This window comes from Numida meleagris, chromosome 2 (assembly GCF_002078875.1).
Source record: "Numida meleagris isolate 19003 breed g44 Domestic line chromosome 2, NumMel1.0, whole genome shotgun sequence".
NCBI lineage: Eukaryota > Metazoa > Chordata > Aves > Galliformes > Numididae > Numida > Numida meleagris.
In genome coordinates, this window is record NC_034410.1 from 3706223 (window position 1) to 3728273 (window position 22051).

The 22051-nt window shown below is 46.0% G+C and overlaps 1 protein-coding gene across 6 annotated transcripts in view; it reads left to right on the forward strand.

The window, feature by feature from the left end:
• Positions 7-22051, forward strand: part of CTDSPL (CTD small phosphatase like) — a 70043-nt gene continuing 47998 nt past the window's right edge. For 2 of the 6 annotated variants that reach the window (XM_021385601.1, XM_021385603.1), the window contains exon 1: positions 7-143. In XM_021385601.1, coding sequence (XP_021241276.1) covers positions 68-143 — 76 coding nt within the window. In that variant the 5' untranslated portion in view covers positions 7-67. Of the gene's footprint in view, positions 144-206; positions 810-3681; positions 3743-5639; positions 5698-22051 lie in introns of those variants that run through there. The other 4 variants (XM_021385598.1, XM_021385597.1, XM_021385599.1 and 1 more) reach the window with 4 other exon arrangements.

The following is a 22051-nucleotide window of genomic DNA, read 5'->3' on the forward strand; positions in this document are numbered from 1 at the left end:
CCTCCCCTCCCCGCACACACGAAGCCTCCGGGAGGGAAGCGGCCAGGTGAAATCTCCCTCTGTTTCCATGGACAACCCGTCCATTATCACCCAGGTGACTAACCCCAAAGAGGAGGAGATCCTGTCCTGCGCTCAGGATAAAGGTGAGCGGCGGCGAAATGCGCGGGGAGCAGCCGGCCTTCCTCACCCTTCGCTGGGGACTGGGGAGGCTGTGCTGTTGGTGGGATGGAGGGGTTTGCTGGGGAAGTGCCGGCTGGGCACGGCCCACAACTTGCCGAGGGGTTGGGGTGTGGGGTACGGATTTGAATCGGGGCTTAATTCGATGGGAGGCTTTTGTTCCGCGAGGCGGGGATGTAACTTTGGCAGGTTGTCACTGCGCAGCGCGGGGTCGGTACCTGCACTGGCTTTGAGGTCTGTGCTTTGAGATCTCAGCCTCAGCACAGGTTTTTCGTCCCTCTTCTTGGGGATTTCTCCTTTCTATCTTCCCGCTTTCTGTCTTCCTGCTTTCTCACATCCTGCCTTGCGTTCAAGAATCCGTGTAGCTTTCAGGTTTGTGTTTTCCCTTAGAGGCTGCTCGCTGCTGGAAGAAATGAGGGCTACTTCTAAAAGCTGGCCGTCCCAACGGCTGGGTGGATCAACAGCTGTTGCTTGCGTAAAGCGTCGCGTCCAGGCGGTGTTTTGCTCCAAAATAAGATGGATCCAGCTCGGCCAAGGGAGCTGCTGCTCCTTCAGAGCCTGGACGGCAGCGGTCTGCCATCGCCTCCTTCCTTCCTGGAAGCTCAGAGGGGTCTTGGGCTGCATCCTTGCAGGTAGCACCAAGCGGTGCTGGTGGGACGGAGGTGCCTCTTCAGGGTTGATGGGAACAGAGTCCTATGTTTGCAGTGGTTTTGGGGTGTTAGGTTTGTGCTTTGTTGCGAGCAGCACTGGTCAGCAGGGGAAAAAAGGCAGAAATTGCTCGTGCGCAAGAAGTGTGGCGGTGTGGTCTGGTGCAGGTATGGTGGTAGATCTCCAAATGGTCTTCTACAAGTCGGAGGTTGATCTGTTTGCCTCTCAAACCTGGGCGTTTGATCCCCAGGATGCTTCCATTTTGCATGGCTCTCAGCAAGGGGGGGTCCTGGGCAGCTGCAGAAGTTGCTCCTGGTTGCTGGCAAGTGAAATGCTCACAGCAAGTCACCGTGTGCTCATCTCACGTGTGCTGCCTGCGAGAGGAGGATGGAGATGGATGTCAAAAACATTGTGTCGTTAAGGTGGGGTGTTCCGCTAAACCAAAAGATGATTGATTTATTTTTTTTTTCTTGGAGGATCGCTCCCATCGCTCCCTTTTTAATTTGTATTGCTTGAGAAGTGGCTCCCCGTGCTGAGGCCTTGCTGATCCCTGGAGGTTTCTGATGGTTTTTTTCTCTTTTGGCAGCACCGAGCGTGGGGTGTCTGCAAGAACACGGCGCTGCTGCTCTGCCTGTGACGTCTCCGAAGGCTGCTTTGGAGCAGATTTATGTCACACAGTGCTCAGATGGTGCCGTGGTCTTAACGGCCTCTATTATTGCACTGCTGGAAGGGCTCGGGTAGCGTTGCTAACAGCTGGTCGAAGCCTTAATGTAAAAAAGGCAGTTGGGAGAAACAGGAAAAATTGACAGCTCGGAGTAAGACTGAGCATCCACATCAAACAAGTGGCTTGGGTGCAGCCGGCTACGCTGTGTATCGAAAATATGCATTTAACTTGCATAACTATGCAGTAACTTGCATAATGTGCATTGTGTTCTTGCTATTCGTTTGTCTGGAGCAGAAAAATCATGATGGGCTTTAATTGCATAGCAGGGGCTTTGCAGGCTGCGTGCAAGCACGGGTGGGCTGGGGAGTGTAGCTGGAGTTGAACAGGCGAGAGCATGAGCTTGGTACAGGAATAAGATTATTTTTTTCTGGTTTTTTTTTTTTTTAAGTGTAGTTGAAGTGCATGCTTTGGACTGATTTACTGCTTCGCAGCATGGTGGTACGTGCTGTGTGGTGAGCCTCGAGCGTGCGGGAGCAACTTTGGCAGAGGAGCTCTGCAGATGCCCTGTGCTGGGCTGGGGAAGGAGCGCTGCTGCCTGCCCGTGCTGCTCCTGCTACAGGTTTTCCTTCGCCCGCTGTCGAGGTATATGCAGCTCGCAAAAACCCTCTGTGCTCCCTTCCCAGCTGGGCTGCGTGTCGCCTCACCCGCTGCTCTGCTCCGTGTCTGAAGTTTGGGCCAAGCTTTTGGGTCGGATGAGCTCTGGGAGCGCCGAGCTGCGGTGGGGAATGGAGAGGTCCTCAGTGGTGGCCGATGCTCGGAGCTAGAGTGCTTCTGGTTTAGTCTGAACCAAGTGTGTTGGTACAAAATGGCTAACGACCATCCAGGCACCCTGAGCTAACTCTTGTGTTTAGCTAATACACGTATCATCTGGGCCTGTGCTCCCCTGCAATCTTGTAATACAGTGGGTTACAGTAGCACGGTACTGGGTGAGCGGAGTCCAGCCCTATGGCAACGTGCATTCAGCATTGGGTTGCGGAAATATGGTCCAGGAGTGGCTTCAGGAATTGAGGTTTTCTTAGGAGTTTGGAGCTTCCAGTGGTGTTTCTTATGACGAATGGTTTTTTGTTGTTTTTTTTTTCCTTCTCCTTAAGCAGTAGAGAAGCAGTGAGTAACTACTAAATAATGCATGTGTATACTTTGGAGTGTTGGATTATATTTTTCCGATGGTTTTTGAAGCTTTTAATCAACCATGAGTTCAGCATTTAGCTTGATTTGTTTTTATTAATATGTATTTATGTTTTAAAAGGAGCTTAATGCCCAATATGAGCTCACGGTCAGTTACTTCTGTGGAAGGGAGCATGGTTGGCAAGAGCTGAAGAGCTGTGTCCTCACCATGGAGCAGCTCTGTTTTTTAAGCAAATACTGTGCTTTATAAATATAAATGCCCAACTATTCTCTCGCTAACCCAGACGAATTACAAATGGTTTTTGAGATAAGTGAGGGCACGATAACTCGCTCAGCTTATTAATACTGAGACGGAGCCGTTACTTACTCTTAACGAATACTCAAAAATTCAGAAAGTGGGAAAAAAAACCAGCTCTTGGCACGCGACCCATTCCTTAATATGTTGCCACACGGTGGTGCACTGTATTTAGTTGTCTATCAACATGAAAGCTGAGCACAGAAAGGTGCTGCGACCGCGTTCGAGTGTTATTGCAGCTCTTGCTTTGCAGCGCTGCCTGCGGTGCTTGCGGAGCATTTTGGCCTCGAAGCTGTGAAGTTAGTTCTGAAAAGCACAAACACGTTCTCCCGTTTGGTAGCGGTATGTAAGCCATCAGAAATATTTGAAGCGCTGAAATAATGAGAAACATAAGTTCCCCGGTAGCTTTGCAAGTGGGAGAAAGAGTTCTGTGCAGCGCTATTTTGTGTCGTGATTACTTGGGTCGTTTTTTTTTTTTTAAACTTGAAGCATTAACACTGCTTGTCTCCAGAAATTAAAGTGTAGGTAGAACAACGTGTTATATCAGCCATAGATGCAGCCAACTGAGAAAACGTGAAGGAAAACTAAACGTCTGACACCGTGTAATCTATTTGATAGATAAAATCAGCTCTTCATGCTGCTTTTACTTGGAAAATATTTATTCTTTTTAATCAGTTGGACAGTGACCTCTATTGTACCAGTTATCTCCCCAGAAAACCAAGCAGTGATGCAGAGCCTTTGCACTGAGCGTGGCAGAGAGAGCGTGATCACGGGTGGGTAACACGTAATAGCCCAGAGAAGCACATTTCCATTTCTTAAATCTGTGTGCTTTAATTTCTTCTTCACACCTGCTGTCAATTCTGGGTGCTTCCATGGGGCTGGCTCGGGAGCAGTGCGGTGCCAGCCCGGTCCTTCTGGAGGTACCTGGTCCTTCAGACCTCATTGTTCAGATCTCTGCCTTCAGATCCATCCTTCCTGACTTTGGTTACGTTTGTCCATCAGCTGAGCATCTATTTTCAGTTATTAGAACACCTGCATGTTTTGGTGTGTCTACAAATATGTGTTTTCTTCTATGATAAAGCAGTTGGGAAAGGGTTCAAAATGGAACCTAAACCATTACTAGTTGTTTTTAATGAACAGGGTAATTCACTGATGGTACCTTCTCAAACAGGCAAGCAAAGGCAATAAAGTTGAATAAAACAAACAGAACAGAACAACCAATAAAGGCAGTACTATCATTTCAAGTAATGAGTACTTAAGATCTGAAGTTAAAAGCCTATTTTGAGAATGCAACCAAAACAAGTCATGAATTGTATCTTCTGCAAGATGCGTTTTGAAAATATATTAAAAATATTTTGCCATTACTTTATTGGAATTCAAAGCACTTAAACAACCAAAGATACATCAGTGTTCCTGAGACGTCTTCTCAAGAAATTCTTGTAGTATTATCTACAGATTTTTTTGCTCCTTTAAAGTAACATTGGGAAATGGAAATGGAAACTGCTTCGGCACGGCATTGGAATGTGAATTGCTCACGGAGGGTAAAATTTTAAATCATTAACTAATGACATAGTCGTTACATGAAACCAGAGTAACCATACAGTAGGTTTTATGTTCCTGGGAGACCGTAGTAACCTGCAGTAACCCAAGATTTGATTTAAGGTGGCAGCTAACAAGCTGCAGTGTACTGGCAGTAACATGAAGGATAACCTGCATGAATGTCTGGTGTTGAGTTGGTGTCGTTTCTTCCTACTGCGTGCCATCTCAATTTCGTATTTGTTTCAGTGCGGTAATTTAATTTGAGTGTGCAGGAGTTTAACACGCCTTTAAAAAAGAAAAACAAAGGTGACCTACATTTTTGTCAATTCAGCATTCAGAAATGCAAATAGCGTTTTGTGAGATAATGGGTAAAACGCGTCGCGGTCGGTGCTGCGCTTCATCTTTCAGAATTTAATCTGCACGTTGCAAATGAGCTTTTTTTTTTTGGAGAACGTGTCCAAGTTGGCTTCTTTAAAGCGGTACCACACGAAAATGCAGGGAAAGTGAAAGCTGAGAGAAACGAAACTTGCTTGTCTGGGTCAGTGTTGCTGAAAGGTATTGCTCCCATTGACTGCTAGAGGGCTTGAGCTGTGGGAGGCTTGTTTTTCTACCACGCAACGCTTAATTTATGAATGTTGCTATCTTGTAGAAGTCATAATTCAAATAGGAAAATGGCTGCAAAGTAGTTCTGGCCCACATATTTTGTGTATGTCAAACCTTAAGTATTCATCCTGTAAACAAGTAAGCCTTTGTTTTGTGCTGATGTGTAACTTCTTCTTTGGAAGAATTTGCTGGCAGCGTCCCCCATGTCTGTTGATCGATGTTATTTTCCATTGGAAATCCAGTTTCAGGCAGTCCTAGGTATGGAAATGTTAACTTTGGGATTGAATTACTCCAAGCTTACCCTATGGAGAATTTCCTTGCCGTTGTTCGGGTGGCTCGCTTTGAGTCACGTTTGAAGTGTTTCCATCCAGAAGAATTAGGAGATGGGGGGGCATAGAGAGGAAGGCAGGAGCTCCTGGCTCTTGAGGGCTACTGAGCCCACGTGAGGCCCAGCAGTGGGGCAGGGAATGGGGCTGGCAGCTGCTCCTGGCCCACAGAGCGACCTCCAGCCTGCTCTGCCCGCATCCTTGGCCGTGGGTGATGATGCAGCCTAGCTATGAGTCTGAAGACCCAATCTGCCTTGCTGGTAAGGATTGCCTATTGCGTGGTTCATTGCAGGAGGGGAGACACGGCTGGAAAGTCCCCCGGGAATTCCTTTGCACATGTGTTCTATTGGAAGATGCTGATAGCAGCTTTACTTCCAGACAGGGTCGGCGTGGTGGTGCTGGGGAGAGCTGTGAGCTGGCGGAGCTCAGCCCTGCTGCATCTGCACAGCTCCCAGTTAGGGCCTGAGGAAAGGTGCCTTCTGGGCTGTGATGTAGCCAAAGATATTTTGAAGTGTTCCACGTTGGAAATGTTAATCTCTTATAAATGCTATTTTTACCAGAGTTTGATGGGAGCTTGCTTTTTATTTACGTGGAGGGGTTAAGGCGTAAAATGGACATAGGTGTGACAAATGCAGAAGGCAGAAGTAACTTCCAAATAGAACAGTAACATTCTGTTCCAGGCGGTCTGCTGTCATATCAGTTTGGCCTTTTGTATATTCTGGGTGTTTGCTATAAGACAAAAAGAATTTGTAAATCTAAACGAGTCTCAACGCAGTGCAGTCCTCTCAGCACCATTGCTGCTTTGTCATATAGATATTAGGGACAAAAATACAAGTTTTATGCAGGCCCAGCACTGCACAGTGAGCTTTCTCCTAACTACAAGCTTTGCCTAAAGTTTGTAGACTTCACTCTGTGTTATCAAAATGATCACTTACATAAAAGTGCCACAGCTTATTTTCTTTGCACAAGATGATCAAGCATGATTTATCAAAGAACGAATGAAAACCCCATTATTAGAAGCGATTGGCTGTACTGGAAACTAGAATTCTATTATCTAGGAAATTTATTGTGAGTTAAATCTGAATAAATATATGGTAGGCTTGGATTTGAAGGATGTTGGGTTTTTAAAATGAGATTTTTTTTTTTCCTTATTTATTTCTACGGAGAAGAACTATTAATCTCCTCTGAACCCCTATTAGTGTGTTCAAAGCCTGATGGACAGGGGCAAATAAGATGCTGCGGGCTGTGTTTTGCACTGAAGCACAACAACCCCAAATGAAAGATGTCAAAATATACTGCGTATGTAATTTCCTAAGACTTTTTTTTTTTTGTTAAAAATTGAGCACAGTTCTGTAGGAAACAAACTACTGATGAATCTCAGCCTGAATTTATGGTATGTATGTTGGTGGTTTTGTTTCAGGCCAGGTCATCTCTCATGGGTAATGGGCCAGTCAGTTCTGTCAGTGCTTTTTTTTTTTTCCTGCTGGCCTTGTAGGGCATTGATTTTTAGTCACTTCCCTGCTCTTCCCCATCCTCAGAGCGCTCTTGCTTCCTGAATTGTAGCCCGGGGTTCCCAGTGGGATTAGCAGCAGAAAAAAAATCCTGCCCTTTCCTTGTGGGCTGGAACCAGCAGTGAAAACTTAAACTTACCTATTTCGTGAGTTGCAAGGCTGTCATCTCAATGGCACGGAGCTTCTCCTGGCTCTGCAGTGGGGGTGGGGATGTGTCCTGAGCTCGGGAATGAGCTCCTGGCATCGCAGTGCGTGGCAGCAGGTGGACCAGTCCCCATCTGCATGGCTACTGCTGCTGCTACTGTGGCATGCGTAGAAGAATCAGAACATGTAGCTCTGAAGAAGAGTCCATGTAAAGGTATGGATTTAAATGCACACCTGCAAGAACTATGTATTAAGAACTAGCATGTGTTACTGGCTTTTTTTGTCCACCAAAGCTGATGAGTACATACATGTCTGAATATCTGCGTACTCGCGTTAGGTACTGTGAGTGCACGTACGTGTGGTTATTTGAGATCTGAAAAACCAGAGAGTTTTGGTTTTGAAGTTGTTCTGTGGTTGCGATTTGCTTGAGCGGTGAAGTTGGCAACTTTTCCTTGTGCTGGTTGAGATAAAAGCACTCTGAAGGAGCGGTCAGCAGTGACACATCCCTGGAAGGGATTTGGTCGTTTATCCCAGCTTCTCTCTCTTGCTCTATTTGCCTTCTTGCCTTTTTTCCCCCCTCATCTGAAGTTTCTGGATCGTGGCAGCTGCCTCCCTGTGCTCCGGCGATGCTGAAGTCGGAGGGCCTCAGAAGTTGGCATTGCTGCTGCTTGTGTGTGGGTTGGCTTTGGTATGAGAACCTGTGGGAGATGTTGGGGAGCAGTAGGGTGCAGCCATCGGTAACAGTTGGCCAAAATGCTGTAGGAGCAGCCTGAGAAGGAGAGACCTTCTGTTTCTTGACTCCTTATTAAAATCCTGTGGGATTATGATCTTGATCTTGAGTCTGATGTGGGGTCGTTGCTGCAGCGAAGACGTTTCTCTTTTCTTTTCCCTTTTTAACAATTGTTTAAAAACGCTGAGCAAATATTGTGCTGTACTGAAAGGGAGGAGATGCCTGAAGAGCAACAAGTCAACCAGGAGGAATGCTGGGGTGTTTCCTTCAAAATTAAAGTCAGAATGTCCAGTTTGGCCAAAGGGAAGCCTTTACTCATACACCATGCGGGTGACCTGTCTAAGAATGGCTGCCAAAATCATTTACCTAGGAATTCCTGAACAGGATGAACTGACTGCAGTTTGCATTTCTACCAATAAAAATAGCGTCTGAAGGTACGGGTCGCATTCCAACGTATGAATTGTCATCTGCCAGGTGGGGAAAGAGGCAAAGATATCTTTCCATAGTGACCAGCTGAGTGTGTCAAGGATCTGAAATGACATTCCTTGTGAACTCGTAGCAGCAGTTTGTGTGTGATGGGTTGGGAGAGCTGGAAGATGACTCTTCACCAAATCACCCATTGGCCACCAGCCAGTTCTCATGGCTCCCATGATACGAAGCTGGTTTTGCTGAGGATCAGTAAGTTGAGAGTTTTGGAAAGCGGCGGGGGTTTTGTGTTCATTGGGGAATCAAAAAGAAAAGGAGAAGAGTGCTGAATGCAATCTACGTTGCAATTCATTTGCTAATTACAAATTGACATCAATTGAAAAGTCCCAGAAGGAGGTGGGTTTACAACATAACTGTAAAAACAATTTGCATCAGTGTAGAGGTCTGTAAAGTGCTTATCCACAAAGGAATGAGATTTTAAGTGGATTTATTTAATCGGGTTTATCATGAGTGCATAGTTGTGGGACTCCTATTTTTCTTTTTTCCCCTCACATTTCAAAATCTCGTGTCGTTCTGGAAGATTCCCTCTTGTGTTGAGATGTCAAGGAAGCAAGGATGGCAAAGTTTAATGGAGAAGGAAAGTGAAGCCTTAAAAAAAAAAAAAAGGCTTGTTAATTGTGAAGTGGATTGAATACCTGAATGGTTTTGTCTCCAGATTATCATGATAAAACTGGCAATTTCAATGCAAGCTGTGCCCTGAAATTCAAATACAATTTATTAGGCCCCATTAGAAACTTGAAAGCCCCCAGCAAATTTTCATTGCCTGTGCTGAAAAGGATGCTAGCAGCGTAGGTACAACACCCCACCAACTTTAGCTGGTATTGCTGCAAAGAACGCTCACTGTTCACGTTACAATTGTTCTGTTTGGTGGCTTTTGTTGGTTTTTTTGGTTGGTTAATGTGTCTTTTGGTTGTTGTTTTTTTCCCCTCAAATTCTTTTAGGCTCATTGGTGGCCGACGTTACCCTACGGTTGCTGCCACTCTTTTGTAAGCGTGTCGTGGCAGGAGCAAGGTTGAACAAATCAGACCTGGCAGTTGTGAAGCAGGAATCTGTTCAGGTCTCGTTCCTGTATTTACACGTTGTGCTGCTGCTGCTGCACTTCCCTGTATATGACCTTTCCAGCATCACTCTGGCAGGCAGATGAGCACTGAGAGTTCTTAAAGATGTCACTGCCTCACTTGTGTTGGAGGTGATGGATTCTGTCCCGTACCTTAAATCAAACCCTCGTTTTTCTTAATTTTAGTAACTAAATACTCTTGCTGTCTCACGTTGTAGAACTGCGGTATTCTTAAAAGGAGGAAAATAAGCTGTTTCAGAAAAAGCCTGCCTCAGATGTGAGAGCAGCTTTCACGTGATCCCAGGCACCAAAGCAACAACCATACAAAACCTGTAATAATAGCAGAGATATGAGATGTGGAAAGGAAAGCAACCATGACAATCTGAGAAGACAGTATTGGGATGATGCTCAGAAGGGCGTCGCAGTGTGATTTTCAGCAAGTTAACCTGGTGTGTACCAAACTCACTCCAACCCTCTGAGAAAGTGAGATGCTGGAGTATAAGGACATGCCTTTTTTTTGGGTAGTGTTTGTCCTAAAACGTAAAAGTAACGTGGGTTTTATTTTAAAAACACCTTCAGTGGTACCGAAGACAGAGAAAACACTGCTTTGCAACAAAATGTATTTTTAAATATCAATATTGGTATTTTTTTGTTGTGAAGATGATTCTTCAGGTTGTCTTCGGTTGGTGACCCCCACGCAGCAGATGGGCTCATCTTCCATTCTGCTAATAAGGTCAGTTAAAGATTTCTGGTTTGGGTAATAAGGTCTCCGTTCTGAATGGGTAATGATTTTGACTGGAAAACAGGGTCACAGTTTTCACCTTTTTAATAGCTGGTTGGGTGATAGTCAGCTCGCTGGCTGTTGGGAAGGGCTTTACAGGAGTAAATGGGCTTTCTTACTTTAATTAAGGCCATATGGGTACAGCAGCTGTGATTCACTGGGAATCTGTACCTTACATTTTCAGTTAAATAGCTGATAAAAGGTTGCAGTTGTACAGAAGATGGCCAAGTCCAGAGGGCAGATGCCTCATAAAGCAGTTTGGATTTTGCTTTCTGTTTCACGTTTCAGCATTTCTTCAGGTTAAATAGTTGACTGCTGCAATAGAATAAACTGAGGATGTCTGCCTGTATCGGCTAAGATTGCTGTTTGGACTCAGCATTCAGAAATGCTTTCTTTATAAATCTCAAGTGTACAAAATAGCAAAAAATAAAAATAAAAGAGAAGAAAAAAGCAACACATTCTCTTTTCTTCACAAAGTTTGCATGGATTAGCATCTCTGTAAGCAGTTGGCATGGTATCGGGTAAGAGAGCTGAAAACGAACGTGTTCAATTCTGAGTTTCTGATCTGTTCCACTGGAAGGGAGCAGCTGGTATTTGCTGGGGAGGTCGCTTCTGATTTTTTTTTTTTTCCTAGAAGAATTATAATACATTTCAGTTAAATGGAGCAGCTTGGAGATTCTTAACCTGAAGCCGCTGCTTCAGCAGCGCTTGGGCAGAACGTAACGCTCGCATCCTCCCCTCTGGAAAACATCACTTCTATTCATATCCCTTCCCAGAGGCTCAGCTCAATCCTTGGAACAATAACAGGAAAAAATACCAGTGTGCTTGTGAAGCACGACCTGCCTCCTGGTCCGGGTGCCCAAATATGCCCCTTGGGTTGCTGATGTGAGACCGCACGCAATTAGCCGTGCCGTGCGTGGTGCCAGGAGGTGCTGTGGGACTCGTGCTCTCGCTGTGAGTGGGCTGGGGTGGCTTTTTTGGGGCTGTTTGCTTGCAAACACCACCTGCACGCCGCGTTCAGCCTTTCGGTGCTTCCTGAGAAGCTGAGCCAGATGTTCTGCTGTCCCTCTGCTGCGAGCGCGTGACCAAAAGAGACGCTGTGTTGCTGTTTGGTTTGCAGTATTCTCTGGGAAACACGGCTTTCGGTTGTCGCTGGTATCTTAATTACGGTCATTTACCTTGCTTGGAGGAGTCCTAAATAGTGCTCAGCTTAAATATCTGGTAGAATTTCCTCCGGCAAAATGTTGCTGGCGGTGCTGAAGGTCTTCAGGACTGAGAGGTGGGAGTGCTGCTGTGCTTTCCGGGTGCTGAGCACCAGGAGAATTTTGCTATGGGTAAACGTAGAGGTCAGGGCATCCTCCATCTTGTTCAGTATGCTGTTGGAATACTTTCCCAGCTGTTTGATTCAAGCCATCTTTGATCCTCAAACAGGATGAGCGCGTGGCTGTGTGTGCACAGATGAGCCAGGTGGCTTTCTTCTCGTGAGCTGCTGCAGGAGTCTGCTTTAGGACCACATGGCAGGGTCCCCAGGCCACAGCTCAGCAGCCTTTAGGGCGGCATCACAGAGTAACAGGCAGGGGAGCACGTGCAGCTTTTCTCCCACCTCTGGCTGTCTGGGGGTTAAACTGAGTGCAGTGGGGTTCAGAATCCCGATTTCACCTCTGTCTTCAGCTCTGCACGCTGCGTGGGCAGCACGGGCGCAGTGGGGCTGGAGGCACAGGCACGCAGCTCTCCTGCCTAGCTTCAGCCTTCTCTTTGGAACAGGGGGAGGAAAAGAGGGGGAAAACTCAGCAAAAACTTTCCATAGGTGGTGGTGGTGGTGGTGTGCTTCTCTAAGTTTAGCAGCCTCGGGGGCGGTTGTTAAAACGGGCTCTGGGTTGTGAAACCGTTCCGGGCGCAGTGGGACTTGGGGTTGGAAGTCCAGCCATGCTCCTGCTTACAGCCACGCTGATTTAATCAAAAATTCAGTAAAAAGTGGGAGAGATTTTACCAGCTTAGCCTGTTGTAGGGGAGAACCGTGCAGTTTGCTCGCTGCTAAGCTTTGGGCAGCACGCTCAAGTTGTCGCTTCTGGGATTTTCGTGACCTGCTGAAGTCTCCATGTCGCTCTGCAGGGGCAGACCTGGCGTTAGCAGGGGCTCGTTGTTCTGCACGTGGAGAAAGTTCTCCTGGTGTCTGTCAGGCAGCCAGGGGAACAATATAGAGGGTTATGGAAAGGCTGCATTATTCTGGGAGCCTTTCGGGTGCTGTTCACGGCTCCTATATGATGTTAGCAAACCTAAAAGCCGCAAGAGAATCTGATAAAATATCACCTCCTCTAACTCCTTCTGTGATGTGTTTGGTCAGCTGCCTTCCTGAGTGAGTAGCACCAGCGTTTTTTGTATGCTCACCCTTGAGCATTTCTACAGAGGATAGTTTTCTAAAATCTGTTTGAACTGCTTCTAAATTAAGTATACGTGCAAGATCACGATCCTCTGCATGGTTATTTATGAAATATCATTGCAACAAATTCTAGTTCCCTGCTCTTCTGAAATTTCAAGCGTTCAAGGGAAGCCTGAATTTAGATATGAGAAGAGGGTTCTTGCTGAAGCTGGCTACCTGGAAGGAGATAGGACTGTGTGAAATCCAGGTGTGGGATTCTAAGGGAGCTCATCCCATACGTGTGCTGATAGTCCAGGGCACTGCACAGGAGAAAGTCCAAAGTCTGCATCTCATTAAAAAAGCAAATATCTTTTAACGTGAATATTCAGGAAGCATACATTTTCTGTGCTCATAGCAAGATTAAGTTTTCATAGCTCTTCAGAGCTAAGAATGTTTACGTGTTGTTCTAAGTTTCTCTTTCCTTGCACTTTCAGTGACCGAGTCCCCTTTTGCTCTTAGCAGCAGAGTATGAGCTGGGAGACCCTGCCTGGTGCTGGGGGTCTGAGCTCTGACACAGACACATGGGAGAGACTGTCAGGCTTGATAATGCGCAACTTAGTGGTAGTGATGCTTCTGGAATCTTGCTTCAAATCCCTGCGTCGTACCTTCCTCCTTTTGCGAACCTCACGCTGTAACATTTGGGAATGTTGTCTCATCCTGCAGGTATGCACGGCTTGGCACCTGGTCAAGACTTTGTTGGTGAGAGCTGAAGCTGTAGTTCAAGGGGAGTCATTTTAATGCAGGTGCTTGCAAAGCACTTGGGGTTGGGGAATATGGGTTTACAGCCAAGGGCCACGATAGGTTGGTCTGTAAGCTCAGCTGTCTGCTCAGTGTGTGACTTAATGGCACTGTGCTGCGATACGAAGGATGAAATCTAGCTCCCTGCTGAAGCTTGCCACAGTGAGATTCATGATGGAAGTCTGCAATTCAGTAAATATTTACAAGGCATTTAGCTATTAGCTAGGTGCTTACATTCTTCCCCCTTTTTCTGTGATCAATGATTAACAAGGTGGTATTTTATTTCTGCTGGCAGGCTGTGGTATTGCACTACCTCTGCTATTGATGTCCCAGGAAGTAATTTATGGGAAAGAGGGTGCCTACATAGTAAGGATGGGGGGGGAGGGGGGAGATGGGCTGTTACTTCTGGGGTAGACAGAAAACTGAGAAAAAGGAGAATAAAGCAGCTAACATAAAGCTGGAGGAAAGATGGATGAAAGGTTTTAAAGAATTCAGGTTGATGTAAATGTCAGTTTAAAAAAAAAAAATCACCTTTCAGGTGTCATGCAAACCCTTTTTAGGTTTTCTTATCTGGCAATATCGTTTTATCAAGATAAAAATGCTAAGCTTTAATTTTCTGCTACATAAAAGAACGTAAAAGAAAGGCTTATTGTTCTTATGAGGCTGGCGGGCAATGTTAGAAAAGGAGTTTTGTGGGTTTGTTTTTCAGTGCTGTCTTCTTAACCCATTCGTGTTATTTCAGCTGCTGGAAATGCTCGTGTATAATTCTTTAAATAGCTGGGCTTCAGGGGCACGAGCTGTACAGCATACACAGATCCTTGTTGCTCACCTTTAGGCAACAGCTTGTGTCTGTGTGGGACATCTGCAGGGCCCTGCTTGTCCAGCCTCTCAGTGTCTCCATGGATGGGGCCCTTCCCAGCCTCTCTGGGGTTTTACCATGGCCACCATCACTCCTAAGGTTTAGGAGTTTCTCCTGTAGCAGCCTGGATCCATTGCCCATGGCTGTGTCAGTGTACTGTGAGCTCCCCTTAGATACCTGAATCTACTTAAAATGGTGATGCAGATGTGCAGAGGAATAATAAAACACTTGTCTATCCAGTGTCACTCTTGCTCCAGCAGTGCTGTTCTCTTCAGTATAATGAATCTGCAAATAGCTTGTTCTTGAGTGTTGTTTGTAGCAATTTTCCATTTCAAAGCAGTGATTTATTCCATTCCGTGCTCGCCTTGGTTCTTCTTCCTGGGAACAGGAAGGTATTGTAGCAACAGGTACCTCAAGGTGGGGAGCAGCGCTACTTCATTATGCTTTCATTTCCATCTAAACCTTTTTTTTTTTTTTTAATTAGTGTAATGACCTTCTGGAAGTATTTAACCTGCTGTGCTCTTCAGCTCTTCTAGAAGAACCAAAATGCCACTTTCACAACCGTTGTGTTATGTGTCAAACTGGAAGTTGTATAGCACTGTGGTGCCAGCTGAGGGGATGTGCAAGGGATGCACACCTGTCCTGCACTCTTCTCTTAGGAATTGGCCTTGCTGGTTCCTGAGAGGGCACAGGGAACTAGCAGGTACTCACTAAAACGTTTGGTAATACACTCACTAACTCTTCTAATTGCCCAGTGACATAACCAGAAAAATAACTGGGCTGAGGGTGAAGTTGGAGGCAGACTGTGGAGCATCAGACTGCTGCACGCCAGGAGCTGGGGTGTGTTAGGATGATAGCTGCAGCATCAAAGTTAGTAAATAGGAAGCTAACTTATCCAGGAATAGTGCTTGCATCTGTTTGGCACAGTAATAGCCTAAGCAGTGTGAAAACCTGGTTTCTTGGGAAAGCTGGAAACAGGTGAGCTCAAAAGATGCTGTTAATAGAAACGTTACGGTGCTTCCTATTTATAATAGAGCAGCAGTTTGTTCTTTCACTTAAGAAAAGCAAGCAAAACTTCCTAAAAATGAGGAATAGACAGACCCTTTGTGGCTCTTCTGTATCCACTTGGAGGCCATCCTGCACATCACCTCGAGATGCTTGGCTGTGTCTGTAGGCTGCTTTTTGTGTGTGTATTCGTGTGAAGGTCATTGTGCTCCCAGTGCACGGTTCCAGAGATGGAAAGGGAAAGGTTAAGCTCGTTATAATCATTATTCTTATTAACTTTTTTTTAAAACTCCTTGACAACTGAGGTCCCAACTACGTGGTGGTTTCACTTCTGAGTAGTTTACTGCTGTCACGCAGCATAATCCTGAAGTCACCTGATGTTTATCTGGATTTAAAATTCAGATGAGTTCCTTCTGCTTTCAATTCTCAACCCTCTCTGCATGAAACCTTGGTCAGACACCCCACAGCAGCTTTGCGTGGCAGCTTGAGAGATTTCCTGTAAAACACGGGTTCATAGAATCACTGAGGATGGAAAAGACCCCTGTGATCACCTAGTCCACATTTGTTTCCCAAATATATGGAGATTTAAATAGAGGATGGGATTGTAGTGTGCAGCGATAATGTGCAGACTTGGAGAGAAAGAGAAGACCCTGGTAGTTCAGGGCACTGTTCCAGCCCATAGTTCTGGCTCCTCTTGTCTGTGCCAGTTTGTTTCCTGTCACCAGGAAGTTCTGCAGGCCACAAAGCAGACACGAGCATCAGGTCAGAGCTTGTGTCCTTCAGAGCTTCCATCCTTACTCCAATAACCAGCTGCTGACGCTCCCAGTTGACGTGACTCCTCTCTTTTCCCTCCTGCTTTCGTTCTCCCCAGCTGTAGAAGTGAGCTGCTCCCAGCTGTGTCTGCACAAAGGTACAGGAAGAGCAGGGGTTAAAGGCTGCAGCAGGGAGAATTTACCTCATTTGCAAAATGCTCTTCTGAGGTTGCAGGAAGCAATTGTTAGGACTAAGTAGGGGATTTTTGGTGGTGCTAGTGCAGGCGTTTGGGGCTTTCTTCTTCTTGTTTTTTTTCTTCTTCTTTAACTGCTGTGGATGCGATAATCTTTCTCTGCTGTTTGAGTTCAGCTTTCTCAGGACGTGTAGGATGAATGCATTCCAGGTGCTGCTCCTTGCCCAAACTTCTCATTTTTGCACAGATCCTGCAGAGGTGAAGTAGCTGAACACTTGATGCAGTCTGTGGTTCACATGGCCTCGGGAAGAATGTGTATCATCATTTTCTTAAATGTTGCTATCTTAGCGTTTCATCAGAATGCCGTGCACATTAATTTTCAGTGCAGAAGCTTCAAAAATGAATGGGGGAGCTGTGCCTGTAGAAAATCTGCACTCCATTAAGAACCAAAACCCAAAACACCCTGAATTGAATCCTCTCTTCAAAGAGAAGCAAGTCTGCAGAACTTCCTTTGCATCTCCCCATAAAAATCAGACATATCCTTTCTATAACACCAGCTTTACGTGCCCTTTGTTTTATTGCCACCATGCCAACAAGTCCATAAGAAGCCAGCTCTCTCCTGCCTATAAACTGAATCTTGATGGCAGGTTGCTTATGTTCTGTTAATTCTATCAAATAAAACAATTGGGTGTTTTAATTACTGCTTTGGTGTCCCGCGTTATTCAAGCGTGCAGCTCTATTAGAGTCAATAGCACGTTTTCTCATATTTTTGTTTGCTTGCTTTGGTGACAATATTAGGGTTTCATTCCAGTGTTTTCCTTGGAAATTAACATATCATTAAGCAGCGTAATAAGATTCTCACGCGGTGAAATGGCAAGAGAAAGCAGGGCATGGTTTTACAGTGCTGCTTCATTCAATGCAAGTTTTCAAAAAAATCTCTGGAAGTGGATCTGTCCATTAATTGGCATTCTGCTACGGGATCACAAAGCCCAAGCTGAAGCATTTTCAGTAAAACTAATGTGCAGGGAGATGGATTATTTTTCTGTCCTTGCCAGATGTTGCAAAACAGCAGCTCCTTGGACTGCAGCCATTCCTCCAGCTTGGTTCGGTGTGATCCAGGGGCAAGTCCTCTCATTGACCAGTGTTCAGTACACTTCTATAGCACAGTGCACCACCTGGCTCTGATGGGTGGCATAGGGGTGTCTTCCCAACTCATGTCTGGTAGGTTAACATTGAGAGCTTTTGCTTGCAGGGGTAGGAAGCCGCTCTGACAGCTCGCTGTGGGTGCGCTGCTGAAGGTCCTCCTGTATGTTAGCTCTGCTGCTGTTGCAGGGTTTGTTGCGGGGATCCTTTTCAGTGAGAGCCCTGTGGAAACTGAGATTAAGCCCACACTGATGAGCTGCTATCTGTGGGGTGAAGCACTTAAATGGAAAAGAGATTGAACAGAAGCCTTTCAAACACAAGAAGGTGTTGACTCACCTCCTCCAGCTGCTTCCTGGGGTGCATTCGAGGAAGTTTCTCCAACAATGTAGCTCTCCTGCATGGCTTTCTCGGCCTGGGAGAAGAGTGAGGATGGTCAGTTTGTCCTAGCAATGCTCCATGTAAAGCTCAGTGTAAAAACGCTTGGGAATTTGGAGTGTTTCTGCCAGCTGAGTTGCTTCAGATGTTCTTGAAAGGTGCAAGTCCCTCTTGGTGTGGGGATGTGGGTTGTGCTGGTACTCGTGTCCTGCTCTGCTAGCAGCCATCGATGGGCTTCTTGTTTCCTAAAACAAATGGTGTGTTAGAACAGTGGTTTTTATATTTGTTCTTGCCCATTGTTGCCCATGAAAACTGTGTTCTTCTCAAGCAGCTCCTCGTAAAACAAGAACCATAGAGTATCCTGAGCTAGAAGGGGCCCACGAGGAGCACTGAGTCCAACTCCTGAACAAGGCTGCAGCTCTCTTCCTTTAGCGTAGAACCCCATAGGTCCTATAGGAAAAAAAGGTTGCCCAGGCATTTCATTCCTGGAAGTACATTGAGTCAGACCTCTTGCTGTCATCTCCACAGATCAGGCTGCTTTTACTTCTCTTTACTGCCTGCAGGTGGGCCAGCCAGGTTGTCCATGGCCACTGTTGCTTGTACTGGAGTCCTATGCAAAGAAACCTCATGATGGAAAGGTTGGATGTATGTGTTGAAAACTTGCTGGATGAGCATGTCACTGTTGACGTGAAACATGACAAATGTGCTTGTAGTCATTTCATTCATTGCTACAAATGTGATTCTCTTCATTGGCTTATGTATGTGTGCAGAAGAGCTGAACAGATTTGAGCGCCTGTGTCAAATGATCGTCTGGATTCAGTGCAGTGCTCCAGACATTTCTTGTTACAAGAGATGCATGTAAATTCTGGGACCTCCTGTTACTTCTGTTGTACCAAGACGATGATCGCTGCTTGAAATTGGATGGGAACCTACTGGTGTCAGTCTTTGAGCACCCATTCTGTTTTCTGCTGTTTTGTTGGGGCTTCGTTAACTTTATAGTTGTTTTGTTTTCTTCCCTTTTTTTAGGGAGAGGTAATGAGAGTTCAATGCTCTTTTTGTTGCTTTTTTTTTCCCCCCCAGTCCTTATGCTTTTCTGTTACTCTGAGTGTTTGGATATATGCAGTGCTGACCAGAGGTAGTGCGTTTAAAGGAGCTGTGGTTGGAAGGGACCTGTAAAGGAGAGGAAGGGGCAGAGGTTGTCACGGGGAGGGGGTTGGTTTGGGATTTCCTTCAGCTTGGCAAATCCCAGAATGGAATATCCCAAGTTGGAAGGGTCATGGAGTCCAGCCCCTGGCTCCACACAGGGCCACCCAATCTTTAAGCCAGTACCCAGCACTTTGGAGATGCTGGAGCTGTCTTTGTGCAGAGGGGCTGCCTGCTCCCACTGAGTGGTTTCAGGGCGCTTTGTATGAACGGGAACGTTTGAAAATGATACCAAGCATAGGAGTAACGTGCTCTCTCACGTTTTGGAGGCTGTCCCAGTTTAAAATGAAAGATAGAAGAACGCAGTAACTAAGTCACTAAGTTTCTCCAGCACAAGAGGGGTGGAAGGAAGGAAGCTTGCAGAGACTGACCTAGTTTCCAGTTAGGATGGTTTGAGCAGGATAAGTGTAGAGGAATGTTTGGGTTGCTCTGGCTGTTGTTTATCTGCTTGTTACTACTTTATACCTTTTCTGTGCTTTGTGCTTGTCTTGCACATAGCAGCAGGCATGGGGCTGTGGGGAAGATGAATCTGCATGTATTGTGGTAGTGATAGGAAGACCAAAGATCTGATCAGCTGTCAACAGGAAAAGGAAGTTAGCAACTTGTGATTCTCAAATATTTTATTAAGATGCGGGAAGAGAAGCTTGTATCAGTTTGACTAAGACTTTAATGGAGAGCAGATGGCAAATTACATCACTGGATGCTTAGCGGCTGCTCTGAAACTGCACAACTTTAGAACTATGAGTTATCCTCAGTACCTTGAGGAGAGTAAATAAAGTTCTATAAAAAAACAACAACAACAACAACAGGAAAAAAGCAACAGAGGAATAAATGTCAAACTTCAGCATTGTGAATCAGGCAGCCTAAATTCCTCCGGAAGGAAAATGGAAGCATGAGAAGTCATGTAAGAAAACAAGGAAACCGTGTCCATCAGGTTTTCCTTGCAGAAATAAATCATGTGGAAGCATCTGATTTCTGAGGCTTGGTAACAAGGGAAGATGAAACAAATAGATCATGACAAATGAAGTGAATCCTTTGAGCTTCTTAACTAGGAAGCTGTAAACCTCTGGTGTGCACATAAAATGGGTGCGGAAGCCTTTGGGATATGGGAAGTGGGACCACGCGGAGTTGAGGCGGTAATGGCTCAGTTAATGCTATGGGGAATCCACTGAATCGACGGGTACTGAAATGAAAGCCATGCTGAAAGACTGAGCTGAAAATACAAAGGGAGTGGGTGAGCTAAATCCATATCCTGCTTTTCATCTTACTTCATCAGAAAGTTTCAGGATTCCATGGAATAACGCACTGCGGAGACTTAGAAGAAGGATCAGCTCGCTGCGTTGCTCGGCTGTAGAAAATCCTGGGACTTTGGTAATAGCTTGGTTGCACAGCAGTAAAAAAGATATATGCCTGTTTACACATTCCAACATGACAGCTGATTTGTAAGAGCGGTGAGGCCGTCCTGCTGCACTCTGCATTGGAAAGACTTCTGAGCTGCTGGGCAAAGCTTGGAGCGCTGCATTTGGGTTTGAGAGCATTCCAAGGAGCAGGGGAAAAGGAGTCAGACTAGAAAAGCTGACCTGTAGTGAAAGACTGAACAAATTGAGGACTTTGCTTTTTATCCGAGGGAAAAAAAAAGTCCTTGTTGTTTAGTTCAAGATAGAAAAAGAGATATGTTCTGCTGTAAAAATAATCTGTTCTCCCTGCTGCTGTTGGATAGGACGAGGAGTGATCTTGAAGAGATCAAGGACGAGAAGAGATGCTTTATTCTGCATCTCCTTTGCCAGATCTTGACATGAGAAACTTTTTCAAAGAATAGAGATGACAGAGCCAGTTTCCTGTGTCTGTGGAGATCGTGCAGTCCCAGTCTTTAAAGGCTTTAAAAATGATGGATTGGGCAAATTCTGATAGAAGTAGTTGCATGGATTTTTGTAGTGATGGAGAAGGATAGCGTAGGTCCTAGTGGGTGATGTGACTACAACACTTCATTAGGGGGGTTGCTAACAGAAATGAAAATAATGCAGATGTTGGCGTATGTTTTCTAATAGAGAAAGTGCGTGTTGGTGGGGTTACTTCTGCAGGTGGTTAAAATGTGTACAGTTTGCTTTCCTCCCTCCTCTCCATCTCTGGAGACACCCAAGGTCAGGCTGGACAGGGCTCTGAGCACATGAGGGAGCTGTAAGAGTCCCTGTTTGTTGCAGTGGAGTTGGACCAGGTGTCCATTAAAGGTCCCTTCCAACTCAGTTATATCATTTTCCTTAATTCCACGGCATTGTGGGGTGTTACATATAAATGCCCAGGGAATCTTGGTAGTTGAACATGAAATAAAGCGAGAGCATTTAAAAACATCAAGTTCATTCCTACCACGGGCAGCACCTTGAATCAGCAGGATCGAGTAACCCAGAAGAGAGAGATGAGTCTGGCTGTCACTGAAGGCAGAATCACTTCTTTCCCTTTAGAACAGCTGCCTCCTCTCTTGGCCGTATCGAATGCTTTTGTGAAATGCCCCCAGGACTGACGATTGGGCCTGGCTCAATTTAGGGGAAGCTGCTCAGATCCCTCCTTTTGTGCTGCCCTTCATGCATCCCACAGTGCTTCGGGAGAGGTGGCTGCAGGTATGGTGCTGGGCACAGGCTGATGTACGTGAGCTCATTGTGATGGAGCTCTGGATGCAGCAGTCAAGGAATGCTGAAGTCAAAAGTCATTCGTTGCTGTGCTGTCTTAACGAGCCGGCATGGAGCGGGCCGGCAGAAAAGGCGCAGGCAGAGCTGCCACCTTATTGCAGAGAAACTCAACCACCTTCAGCCCACAAGAATAGCAATCAGAGCTGTAGGTTCCTCCTTCCTCCTTCTGCCACCTCGACCCATTGCAATCTCGTGTGGCAGCTGGTGCTGCCGCTTCCCCCAGCCCCACAAAAGCCACTGGAAGTGCTCGAGCGTGGCAGCATCTGGCTCACAGCAGCCGAAGCATGGCTGTGTCAAAGCACGTGGATGCAGATCTTGGAATCACTAAGGTTGAGAAAGGCCACTAACATCATCTAGTCCAACCATCCCCGCCGTGCCCGCTAAGCCATCAGTGCCACATCTCGGCTTTTCTTGCAAACCTCTGGGGACGGTGACTCCAGCACCTCCCTGAGCAGCGCGTTCCAACACGAGGACACGCTTGGTTCTAGGGATGTTGCAAGGTTTGTTTGTACCTTCGGAGGTGTTATCGTCAC